The sequence below is a fragment of the Puma concolor genome, chromosome B2, assembly GCF_028749965.1.
Source record: "Puma concolor isolate L17-30 chromosome B2, mPumCon1.1.hap2, whole genome shotgun sequence".
Taxonomy (NCBI): Eukaryota; Metazoa; Chordata; class Mammalia; order Carnivora; family Felidae; genus Puma; species Puma concolor.
In genome coordinates, this window is record NC_141671.1 from 38623571 (window position 1) to 38636515 (window position 12945).

The following is a 12945-nucleotide window of genomic DNA, read 5'->3' on the forward strand; positions in this document are numbered from 1 at the left end:
CTGTTAGCTGCTCAGAACAGGTGCCCATGAGCCCTTCTGGCTCTCTTTGCCCTCACGACTCACGTCCGATCTGCCACTAGGTCCAGGCTACCCTCACCCCTTGCCTGGACCTCCCCAGGAGCCAGATGACTGTGCTAATCCCGGACCTCTACAACCTCTGCTGTGTACAACGGCCAGAGTCAGCTTGCCAAAGTTTCGGTCAGACCACATCGCACCATGGCTTAAATTCTTCAGTGAGTTTCCCACTACATCAGGAATAGAAGCCAAGCCCCTTACCCTCGCCCACAAGGCCTGTTCATTTGGCTCCTGTTCTCGAGCTGAGCCCTTAAGTGACTCTGGCCTCCTTCCCACCCTGTGACCGAGCAAAGCTCCCTCCAGGGCTGTTCACTTTCTACTCCTTCCGCTTGGAATGCTTGCTCGCAGGACACTGCATGGACACTCCATTCTCACTATTCAGCTACTAGTTCAAGGTTCCCCTCCCCAGGGAGCCCCCGCCCCCGCCCCAGTTAATGGCAGTCTTCCCTGTGGCTCTCTACCACATTATAGATTTTAGCTATTTCATAGCGCTTACCAGCACGTCAAATGGTCTCTATTTGTGGGTGTGTTCTCTGTCTCTCCCCCACCTCCAGAACGCCATGGAAGGCCATCCTTTACTTGGGATGTTCCATCCCCGTGTGCAGAACCCCTAGTGTCTCAGCTGCAGACAGTTGGCCATGAAACTGACTGTGGGCTTCTTGCAGCAGGTGTCAGTCATTATAGGATCTGAGTCTGCCATTTCATCCACCAAGGCATTGACATGGGAAAGCAACACTCAACCTGCCTGGTAGCCTTTAGCTTACTGGGACGAGGTTAAATGCGAGGGGCCAGCGTAAGGGGTCTTGGGTCTTATCGCTGTGGGTCTCTGGGGGAGAAGGAGGCAGGAGAAGAGAAGGCCTGTCCATAGCAGGGGGCAGCTTCCAGGAGGAAGATGGGGGAGGTGGGTGACAAAGGCCAGGAAGGGCCTTCTCTGCTTCTTCCTGTTGTCTGGAACACCACAAGTATTCCTTCTGTAACTGTTAAAGGGGTCCTCAGGCCTGAGGTTTCAAGTGGTGTTTACGTCTACAACTCATTGGCAAGAACCATGCTCCAATAGGAAAGTGATATTTCTAGCTAGGAATTCAAGTTACCAAACCATCACTCAGCCCCTTCCCGTATGGAGAAGGCTGGACAAAGGAGAGATGGCTTCGGGGACACAGAACAAAGGGAGCTGGAGATCCGGAGGAGGGAGGGAAGCTTTGCCAAGCAAGGCGAGAGCACCTGGGCCCGCCACCCCCTTGGGTCTGTCTTGGTGTTCGTGATGCTGTCTTCTGGAGCTTTTTTCCAGGAGGAAGCAGAGGCCAGGCACATGTGAAGGGACCACAAGTTCAGTCCTGTGGTTTCAGGAATATACAGGAAGCTCATTTCTCACTCTGGCCTTCCCCCTTACCTCCCTCAAGGGTTGGTGAGCAGAGCTGGGTGACCTGTGACCCTGGAGGAGGAGGAAGGTGTACTTACATTTCTTCTGCAGAATGCTCTGTCTGGCCTTGATGAATGCCAGGATGTCAGAGTCAGTCTGGCTGTCCCCAGTGAGAGGGATAGATGATGCTGGCTTCTCAGGGATGCTGAGGACAAGCACATGTCACACATCACTTTACCTTACATTTGAACTCCATGCTTACCTTTCCGAAGTGCTTTCCATGTTCAGTAACCGGATCTCACCCAGGAGGCTGCCTGGCAGTCTGCCTCCTGACCCCTCCACCCAGTCTGTGCAGGAACCATAGTGACCCTTTCATCATATCCTCCTCCTCTGGCTTAACCCTGTTGGTGGATTCTCCTCACTCTCAGTGAAATTCAGACTCTCTTCATGTGTGATCTGGGCCCTGGGCTACTACTCCGCTCCAGCCGCCCTGCCCTTCTTTCTTTAAAAAAAAAAATTTTTTTTTTAATGTTTGTTTGAGAAGAGGGAGAGACACAGTGCAAATGGGGGAGGGGTAGAGAGAGAGGGAGACACAGAACATGAAGCAGGCTCCAGGCTCTGAGCTGTCAGCACAGCCCAATGCGGGGCTCAAACTCACAAACAGTGAGATCGTGACCCGAGCCAAAGTCAGATGCTTAACTGACTAAGCCACCCAGGCGCCTCAGCCCTGCCCTTCCTTCTGTTATTCTCTCTCTTTTTTTTAATACGAAATTTATTGTCAAATTGGTTTTCATACAACACCCAGTGCTCATCCCAACAGGTGCCCTCCTCAATGCCCATCACCCACTTTCCCCTCTCTCCCACCCCCCATCAATCCTCAGTTTATTCTCAGTTTTTAAGAGTCTCTTAATGGTTTGCCTCCCTCCCTCTCTAACTTTTTTTTTCCCCTTCCCCTCCCCCATGGTCTTCTGTTAAGTTTCTCAGGATCCACATAAGAGTGAAAACATACGGTATCTTTCTCTGTATGACTTATTTCACTTAGCATAACACTCTCCAGTTCCATCCACGTTGCTACAAAAGGCCATATTTCATTCTTTCTCATTGCCAGGTAGTATTCCATTGTATATATAAACCACAACTTCTTTATCCATTCATCAGTTGATGGTTGACAGTGCTGCTACAAACATTGGGGTACAAGTGCCCCTATGCATCAGCACTCCTGTATCCCTTGGGTAAATTCCTAGCAGTGCTATTTCTGGGTCATAGGGTAGATCTATTTTTAATTTTTTGAGGAACCTCCACACTGTTTTCCAGAGCGGCTGTACCAGTGTTATTCTCTTACTCAATGGCTTTGCTTTGGCTGTCTCCTTTCCCTAGACTGCTCTCCCCCCGAGACCTCTGCATGGTTGAATATGCTTTGTCTCTGCAACTTCCCCATCTCTGGTGCGGCCCCCACCCCTCGCCTTCCCTAAACCAAGCCCATTCCACCTGAGGTGTCACTGTCTCCTTCAGCACCCAACTTAGATGGCACATCCTTTAGGACGTCTACCCAGTGCATCCCTACCCCCCCACGATGGCTTAGCTAGTTCCTGGGGCAGATAAGTATTCTCTCTTCTCTCTGTAAAAACAGTTAGCTGAGTAAATTGCCATGGCTGAAAAAAAATACTACATTTCCCAGCCTCCTTTGCTGCTATGTGTGGTCAGGTGACCAGGTTCCAGCCAATGAGATTTATAAGTGTGGGATTTCCAAAAAAATCCTTTTAAAAAAGTAAGAATGTATGTGCCTTTCTCCCTCCTCTTTTTCTATTTAATAACCAGCCTGCCCCCACAAGAAAATTCTAAGCAGTGCCCTCCTGGCTTGCAAGCCTCATCCTCATACAGCAGGTGATAGTATCCACTCTGTCAGAAGCCAGTGAGGACTGTCCACAATAAGGGGCTGTTCCCCATCACAAGTAGTTGTGTTGGCATCCAGCTGCAGTCAGTGACAAGGGCTCCCGTGGGGCTGCACGGAGCTGTTCCTTCTGTCTGGGCTCGGGGAGGGGCATGGCTGGACCTCACCCCTTAGACTGCTTGGGGGGAGAGTAGGGTCTGCCAGGTGAAGAAGGGTGCTCAGGTGTTCTAGTCAGAAGGCATAAAGGGCACTGCTGAGGAGAGGCCTTCACAGCTTTGTTCGGTCTGGAGTGAACGGCTCACAGGGCCGAGGCTAGCTAGGCGTGTCAACTCTTTGCCCTTCCCGGCCTGGGGACCCTGTGGCAGGGCTATGTTGGAATGGCCAGTGGGCTGGCTCTTCTTTCCTTTAATGGCCCTGGGTATATCTATTTACACAGACACTTGGAGCAATTCTGCCCACGCAGGGCAGCAGAGGCCCCTGGGAGAAAACTTCTCTGCCTTGGGACTTGGTATCTGTGAGAGACGCCAGGGTATTCCTGGGGTGTCAGGGTGGAGGCCAGCCCTGGGCTGTGTCTGTGCAGCCACTGGACACGGGGCTCCTCAGGATGTGGGAGAAGAGCACTGGCAATTTTGACCCATTCCACTCATGGCAGGGGCTGTCACAGGCATCAGAGGGAGACGGCAGACCTGTCTTCCAGGGAGGCGCTGGTGCTGCTGGGCTCCCGGCTGTGCGGGATGGGACAAGGCGAGGGCAAGATTTTCCTGGTGTTCACATCACTGCAAAAGGAAAATGACAAAAGGAAGAGGTATGAGAGGAGGTTTCCAGAAGAGAAATTTAGGTTTGTATTTAGGAGCCATAGGGACTGAATGTTTGTGTCCCCCAAATCCATACGTTGAAGCCCAAGCACCCAATGTGATGGTATTTGGAGGTGACGCCTTTGGGAGGTAATGAGGTTTTGAGGAGGTCCTGAGGGTGGGGCCCCCATGATGGTACTGGTACCCTCACAAGAAGAGGAAGAGAGATCACAGCTCCATCTCTCTCTCTACCATGTGAGGACACGGCGAGAACATGGCCATCTGCAAGCCAGTAAGAGGGTCCTTACCAGCCACAGAACACCCTAGTCGGGTGGTGTGACGAGATAACAGGGATTTGTTTCTCACAGTTCTGGAGGCTGGGAGTCTGGGATCAGGGTGCGGCATGGTCACGTTCTCATGAGGGTCCTCTTCTGGCAGACTGCCAAATTCTCATTGTGTGCTCACAGGACAGAAAAAGAGTGAGCTAGCTCTCTGGCCTCTTCTTACGAAGGCACTAATCCCATCAACGAGGACTCTACCCTTGTGACTTAAAGAGGCACCTCCAAATACCATCGTATCTGGGATTAGGTTTCAACATATGAATTTTTGGAGGATGCGTTCAGTTTATAACATTCTGTCCCTGCCCCCCATCCCTTCACCCCCAACAAATTCACATCCTTCTCACACGTGAAACACGTTCCCTCCATCCCAGCAGCCCCCAAAGGCTTAACTCATCCTGGTATCAACTCTAAAGTCCAAAGTCTCATGTAAATCAGAGACGGGTGAGACTGGAAGTCGAATCACCCTGAGGTGGAATTTCTCACTGGCTGTGAACATGTGAGAGCAGACAAGTTATGTGTTTCCAAAATACAATGGTGGACAGGCATAGGTTAGACATTCCCATTCCACAAGGGAGAGAGACGGAGGGAGGGAGGGAGGGAGAAAAGAAGGAAGGGAGGAAGGAAGGAAGGAAGGAAGGAAGGAAGGAAGGAAGGAAGGAAGGAGTGATGGGTCCCAGGCAAGTTCGAAACCTAGCAATGCAAACTCTGTGAGGACTTAAGGCTTGAGAATAATCCTCTCGGGTCCAATGTTCTGCCTTCTGGATTCACTGGGGTGACAGTCCTGTCTTCTGGACCCACTGGGTAAAGTCCTGCTGGGCTCTGCTGGGCAGGGGTCGTGCCCTCATGGTTCTGCTGGGAGGCCCTGCCCCCACAGCTTTTGAGTGGGCAGTGCCCACTCCCGCTTTTGAAACGGAAGAGGCAGCCAGGATGCTCTCTCAATTGCCTTCAGGGTCACTCTTCCCTTAACTTGGAAGAATAGTGCACATTCATAGCAGAAGACCTGTGCCATTTAATCCTCTCAATTGTCTCATTATCCTCATTATATAGATGAGGAAACGGAAGCTTAGGGAGGTTAAAGAAATTCTAAAAGTTACCGGCTGGCTAGTGGCAGAATATGAATCTAACCCATGACTCTGTGAAGCATCAGAATCTGTTTCTCAGCCATGATCCTTTATTAACTGGACCCGGCTCTGTGGGGTTCTGAGGAAGCACATGTTGGGGATGCATGGCTCACTCCTGGCCACACCTACTGAACAGCCCCTGGTTCCAAATGATAAGTCAGACCCAACAGGTGTCTGACCCACTCAGGCAGGTGCGGTTTGGCCCATTTAACTAGCTTGCCTAATGTGCGCACCTTGCCTTGGATTCCTGGTTGCAAACAGCCAAACCCAACAGTGCTCCTTGGGAGGTGAAGAGGCCGGCCACCAAAGCTGTCCCAAGATGCCAGTGGCATGATGGGATTCTCTCCCTGGTCTGGGATGGTCCTGCATAGACATCATATCCAACCTGGGAGAGGCCTCAAAATTCCTCTGGCTGGAACTCTCCTTTACAGATGGGGGCACTCGGGCTGAGAGGTGGGCTAGGGTTAGACAGGGCCACTGGCTTTGCCTAGCCTGCACCATCAGTCCCAGGCACTCCACAGGCCCTGCAACCTGCTGCCTCACCCATGGGTACAGCCCCTTCCCCAGCTCTGGCCTTCAGCCCTCTCCCATCTCAGCCCTCCCTGGGCCGGCCTCCACAGGTTCAAGACTGTGGGTCAAACACACAGGGAAGGAAATCAGAGCCTGGGAATCCCTCCCACCCCCATGCCTATTTCCCTGCATCCCAGACTGCACTGGGCGGTGGGGAGAGACGGGGATCTGTGCTGTCTGGTCAGAGAAACTGTAGAACCAGAGGCAGCCATGAGGTGGCAGAGGCTCTGTGTGCTTTTCTTTGGAGAAAGTGGCCAATGATCCGGGCTCCTTCTGAACGGTTCCTGGTGCAGGCCTCCGGAAGGGGAGAGAGGGCTTTCCGTTTCGTAGGTGCTTCGACTACACCAGGTCAAAGTCAGTTTGGAAATTGTAGCCAGTCTTGCCAGATCAGGTCACTGGCACTCAAATGGCTCATTAACTCAATGGATTCCCAATGGATTCCCAGTAGTTCCTTACTTAAGATTCCAGGGAACATCCAGGTACAAACTGTTGAGGGCTGGTAGCATGTGGAAGAGGGGCAGAGGTGGACAATGGACAGGGCAGAAAGGGGTCAGGATCACACTGTGGAAAGATGGGGGTATCCAGGACCCTCTGCAGAGGCCCAGTCGCCCAGCCTGCTGCCTTGACCATTCAGGAGGGTGGCATAATGTGAAGGCTTGGGGCTCCTGAGGGAGAGGACTCCTCCAGTCCCGAAGCTGCTCGAGGGCCCCCCGGATGCCGCAGCTAAGTTTCTGGACCCTTAGGATCACACTGCAAGTTATTTTTGTTTTCTGCCCTGACCAACCAGCCTCTGACACTGCATTTGTTTCTCATGTTGATATTCCTTCTGGAGACAGAACACGCCCGCCATCAGAATTAACTACCTCTTTCCTAATAAGGATTAATACGTGGTAGTAATAACAAGCCTCCTGGGTTGCCAATCAGAGTGCTGTGCATTTAGCGTGATCGGCCTGCAGGCACGGGGCATCCCTGGGGAAGTGATGAGGTCAAGTTTCTTTCGGAACCCGAGGAGCAGAGCACCGCCCACCAGGCCTGCAGTGAGTCCATGGACAGCAGCCTCTCTGGAGCTCAGGTGGAAACTGCCTGCTGGACTCTCACGCTCTCGCCCCAGCAGCTGCTCAATGGCACTGGTGCATTTATCTGCATGGAACGATAGTGTCAGAGGGATCTCGGCGCATCTTATAGATGAGATGAGGAGATCCCCAAGGGGGAGCTGCCTTGCTTGCTCAAGGTCCTGCTGACTGGAAGAAGTACAAGGAGGATTTCTCTCAGACATCCTTTGTGAAAGTCTACACCGAAGGGACTCCTTGCAGGTGACCAGCGGTCTCATCTGATGCACACCTCTGAAGTTACGGGTTGCAGCTTCAGGGTTAAGGGTGTCTTGGCAGGCACATCCAGGGATCATCTTCAATTGGAACACCTAAGGAAAAGGAATATCCAGGGATGCCAAGGCCCTACTACTGGAAGGGGGGCATTATTCTTATAGTGGTTCCCCAAGAAGATTCTAGGAAGCCCTGCCCAGTGGCTGATTCTTAGACTTCTTCCATGGCGGGCACTCTCTCACAGAAGCTGGGAGGTAAAGGCTGGTGGCAGGGGGACAAATGGACAAGCAATACAGAGAGGCAGCCTTTGCTGATGGAGAGCAAGGGAGAAGGGGAAAGCAGCCTAGACAGGAAGGCAAAAAGAAAAAAAGAGGGAGAAGGGGAATGTAGGGTGGGGATACAGGTGGGCAGGGAGAGAAAGTAGAAGAAAGGGATGGAGAAGAATGCAGTGCAGGAGTGAAGCAGAGAGGGGAGAGGAGGTGGGGAGAGAGCAGGGGGGAGGGAGGTGGGAAGAACAGAGCCTGGAGTTCAGGATTACTGGGTAATCTTCATGTTGCCAACCACAGAGTTAAACAACCCCTTTCCCTTTCTGTGCCTGCTAGTTAAACGAGGGGTTGAATTCAGGGTTTCTCGACAGAAATGGTGGAGGCCGACGGCAGGGAGTTCTGGTTTTCCAGTCAGAGGTTGGCTTTGTGAGCAAGTGTACATTTGCCTGTTGAAAATCCTGGCCCCTTGGGCAGATCAGGCCATGGGCACACAGAGAGGGGAGAGCCCAAGGAGGAGGACCTGGCATTTCACAGAACCTAAAGAAAGCACGGTTGAATGAAATAGCACAGCATATGGGCTGGAAACTGCTGCCTCCTGCAAGTGCCCCTCAAGGGCAGTCATTGATGTGAGGAGTGAGCAGGGTGGCTGGATGCCGACAGGCTTGGGTTCCAATCCTGCCTTACCACTGACTAGCTGGGCGACCCTGAGCAAGTGAACTGAGCTCTCAGAGCCCAGGTGTTCTCATCTGTAAAATGGGGACAATGATAGTATGCATGTGGCACATTTGCTCAGTGCCTGGCCTACAGGGTTCCTGGAAACGACAGGGTATTATTCCTGTGACAGAAGAAAGCTAATGCTGTCTCCTCAGAGAACTTAAGGACATCAACGACTAATCCTGCACTGCTGGAGGTTTGCAGAGAATGTCTGAGGAACCATGACCCGGGCACAGGGTCTCCTCCCCACCTCACCCCTACTAGAGCCTGTGAGCTCTTTTCTGTCAGCATTAGAAAGCATGTGGCAGTGATTTCCTTGTCAAAGGTGGAGCCCCCAGACCGCTCCCTTTCCAGTCAATAACAGGGACCTTTCCTCTCACCTATTGGAAACTTTCTGCCTACAATTTTTGGTATCTGAACTGCAGTGTGGGAGGGAATTTAGGGGTGCCAACCACTCACAGTTGAGGTGTCTTAGCAAATTCTGTTCAGGATATTTGGTTATTTCTGCTGAGGTTTAGAGGTCAAACCAGAGCCCTGGCTGCCACCAGAGATGACAGGGCCTGATATTCCAAGGCCTACCTGGGCCATCTCCCCAAAGACCCTCCTGTGAGCAGTCTTCAAAGGGGCCTGGGGTAGAGTTCTGCGAGCAAGATTTTGAGAAAAGCTTCCATGGGTGACCTTTACTTTGAAATTCAGAGTTGTGAATTTCATTTGGCAGGCATGGTCTATTTCTACTGTATAGCCCTTGGAGTGTGTGTATTGGGCCTTCACACACACACACACACACACACACACACACACACACTTCATTGTCTTTGAAACAAAAGAAAACTTAGGAGATGTAGCTTCCTACTTGCTAGGCAGGATATTTCTACCAGTAAGAAACTATGCAAGAGATCTAGAAAAGAGGCTGGGGAAATAACAAGGGGTTCTGAGCCTCATCACTGGGACGAGAGCTTGGTGTTGTGTGGGATACATGACAGAATCAGGACTGAGCCAGAGCATTAACCAGGGAAAGCCCTGTCCTCTTGGATGGGCCAATGTTTTTCAAACATGCTCTGTGGAATCCAGAAGTTTCAGGAGAAGGAGACAGCTATACAGGGGTTGCAAACTCAAGTGCTCCAGAGTTTGGCAGGTACCCGAGTGAATGCAGAGAGGGCCAGTGTAGGACGCTAATGCTAAGCTGTCTGTATTGCTGTAGAGCAAGTCTATCTATGCTGCCTTTTTAAAGGGTATTAAATTAATGGGCAGGTTTTTGGAGAAGTTTTAGGTTTACAGAGAATTGAGCAGATGGTGCAGACTTCCCATATAGCCCCCCTCTCCCATCTTGTAGTTTCCTGTATTATTAACGTCTTGTATGAGTGTTGGACATCTGTTACAACTGATGAACCAATATAGATACAATGTTAGTAACTCAAGGCCACAGTTTGTCTACCAGGGGGTTCACTCTTTCTGTTGTACAGTTCTACAGATTTTAACAAATGCATAATATCATATTCCCATATGTTTTGCTGCCTGAAAAATCTCTAGTGTTCCCCCATTCACCCTTTCCACCTCTCCCCTCTCACCCTGACAATTACTAATTCTTTTACTGTCTCCATAGTTTTGCCCTTTCCAGAATGTCACGTTGGAATTGCACATTAGGTAGCCTTTTCAGATTGCTTCTTTCACTTAGTAATACACATTTAAGTTCCCTTTATGTGGTTTCCTGGCTCAATAGCCATGAAGTAATGTAATAATGTGTGTCAACCATACTTGAAAACAACAACAAAAGAATAGTTTTAGGCTTACAGAAAATCTGCAAAGATAGTACAAAGAGTTACCATGTACCTCACACCCACTTGCCCTTATCATACAATCTTACACTGGTATGGTACATTTGTCACAACTAGTGAAACAATGCTGATACTTACCATACTAATGAAATAATGCTGATAATTATCATTAATTAAAGTCCATACTTTATTTGCATTTTCTTAATTTTTACCTAGTGTGTTTTTTTGGACCTAGGATCCCATCCAGGCTAGCATATTACATTTTGCTGTCATGCCTCCTTCGGCTCCCCTTGCCTGTGACAGTTTCTTACATTTTTCTTGTTTTCGATGACCTTGACAGTTTTGAGGAGGACTGGTTGGGTATTCTGCAGCATGTCCGCCAGTCGAGACTTACACGATGTTTTCCTCATGACTGGACTGGGGCGATGGGATTTCGAGAGGACCACAGAGGTAAAATGCCATTCTCATAACATCATATTAAGGGTAATGTCTGGCATAACGCCCCTCCCACCCCAGTCAAATAAAGCGAAAGCTCTATTTCACATTTTCCAACCTAGGAGCTCAGCTCCTATTCAATCCCAGTCACGGGACTGCTCCTTGGTGGCAGAGGCTGACACCCCACGCAAGCTGCCCTGGCCTCTGTCCTGACAGCAGATCTCTCTGGGGGACAGAGGATGGCCGAGGCATGCGTCACTGGCTCTACCCCCTGAGTTGTGTGGTTGCAAAGAGATAATAACGTGGGTGGCATGAGAAGGAAGCTGCCTTCAGAAGGTGGTGTGGGGGGAAGTGGAGTCCCTGCTGGATCATGCCGGCATTCAGGGAAACTGGCTCCTGGTTGTCCTCACATGCAGGCCATCCTCCTGGGAGGCCACCCACATCTCTCCTGAATCTGTGCGAGGACAGTCTTTCAGCAGAGCTCCTCCGTATCCTGACTGGCCTACCACCAATATCCCCCTCCTTTCCAGTCCCCCCCACTCTCTCCCAAACTCTCCCTTCCACCTACTTCCAACCCCTTCTTCCTACTCAGGGGGCAGGACCAGGGCTCGTGCAATGAAAGCGCTTGTCTCTTGTCACCATGGCAGTAGGTCTGCTGGCTGCCAGGTCAGGGGAAAAGGACTGAGGAGGAGTGCTCAACAGGCTTTGGTCACACACTCCTGGAACCACTGGCTTGAGTATCTGCAGCTAATGTAACAGTACGCGTGATTCACCATGGCGAATCAGGCAGCCTCTAGAGACCCCTACGCAGGGGAGAAAGAACAGGTTGAGGAGAGGCAGGGAAACTTTTCTTCAGCCTCACTCCTTACCTTTGGTTACAGAGAAGCTGAGACCTTTCACGCTGGGACTCAGGTGTCTGGGGAAAGGGCTTCATGTGATTGAGGGAATTCACTGCTGGAGAATTTACCTGTTGGCCCAAGGAGTTTCACAGTATTAGCTTGAATCTGATGACACGGGAAAATGTCTTTGATGTATTTCTTAAGGTGAAAAAGCTAGTTCTATAAGTTTCTATATACAACATGTGCGGGAGAAACAATTAATCTAGACATTGTGATCACTATACTGATGGGCATCAAAATATTATCTCTGGGTGGCAGGATTATGGGTAATGTCTGATTTATTCTTTGTCCTTTTCTGTGCTAAGCCTTCCACTTTGAGCCTGTATTATTTACTTGTAGTCAGGAAAAAGTGTTTAACATGCAATCTGACAATTCTCCAGAAGCCCTCTCTGGTTTTGCTTCCCCTTGTCCCAAAGAGATGCTCGCAGAGGCAGGAGAAATCCACTGAGCACCTCCTGTAGAGGAACGGCTCCACCATGGTGCCCTGGCAACCTTGCATGTCTCCACACGGGGCTGGAGAGCAAGGCCTCAACTGCGGCTTCTCTGAATCTTGGCAGAATGCCCCGTGATTCTCCCAGAACCTGACAGCATAGCAGGCTCACGAGCAGCTGCTACAAGGCTATTTCCCACTTGCCTTCCTATCTCCCTGGGGGGTGGTCATGGGACCGTTTCTCATCACCTCCCATGTTCTGATGAGGTTTAAGGCTTTCTGCCTTGCTCCACTCAGCGTACATCTGCAGGCTATAAAACTGCCTAGCGGCAGCATAGAATTAACTCCTCAGCAACAGGGTGCCCCATCAGCCCTACTGCAGTCATCTGGTCCATTGTGTTTCAGTGACACCCTGTGGGGCAGAGGATACACTGAGCTGACATCTTTGGCTACTCTGGCTTTTGCCGCCCATGTGAACAAAATACGCTGTCTGAATCCATCAGCCTTGCCCGGACACTTCCTGAGTCACATGGGATCACCCTCACCATCCGCTCAGTGGCTAACCTCCCTTGGGCACCAGCAGTGGCTGGTGGCCTCGCCACGAAGGGGTCTTAACTGGAGAACAGACAGGACCCAGGGGTGCTGCGAACGTGGATGGGAATCAATGACGTTTTTATTTTTCCTAACTTCTACCTGAAATCTAGCATGTCTTTCAATGATACAATGTAGGCAACAAACCATAGTGGTATATGTAACGTCAGTGACTTCATCACCGGTTAGAAATCACAAGATATTTTCATATCATATTACACTATGGCAGAAATACTGAAATACTGTGTTCACCACTACTTTGAAATTATGTTAATTATTAATAAATGTACCTTATTAATACATTCGTAAAGTGGTATACATGTTTTTATACCATAACTTTGCTTTAAAAATATTTTGACAA

At 50.3% G+C, this 12945-nt stretch overlaps 1 protein-coding gene across 3 annotated transcripts in view; it reads right to left on the bottom strand.

Moving 5' to 3' along the window:
• Positions 1-12945, bottom strand: part of KIF6 (kinesin family member 6) — a 384724-nt gene that overhangs the window by 5033 nt on the left and 366746 nt on the right. For all 3 annotated transcript variants that reach the window (XM_086706762.1, XM_086706761.1, XM_086706763.1), the window contains 3 exons: positions 11534-11631; positions 4013-4102; positions 1534-1640 (listed from right to left, as the gene is read on the bottom strand). In XM_086706762.1, coding sequence (XP_086562888.1) covers positions 1534-1640; positions 4013-4102; positions 11534-11631 — 295 coding nt within the window. The remainder of the gene's footprint in view (positions 1-1533; positions 1641-4012; positions 4103-11533; positions 11632-12945) is intronic.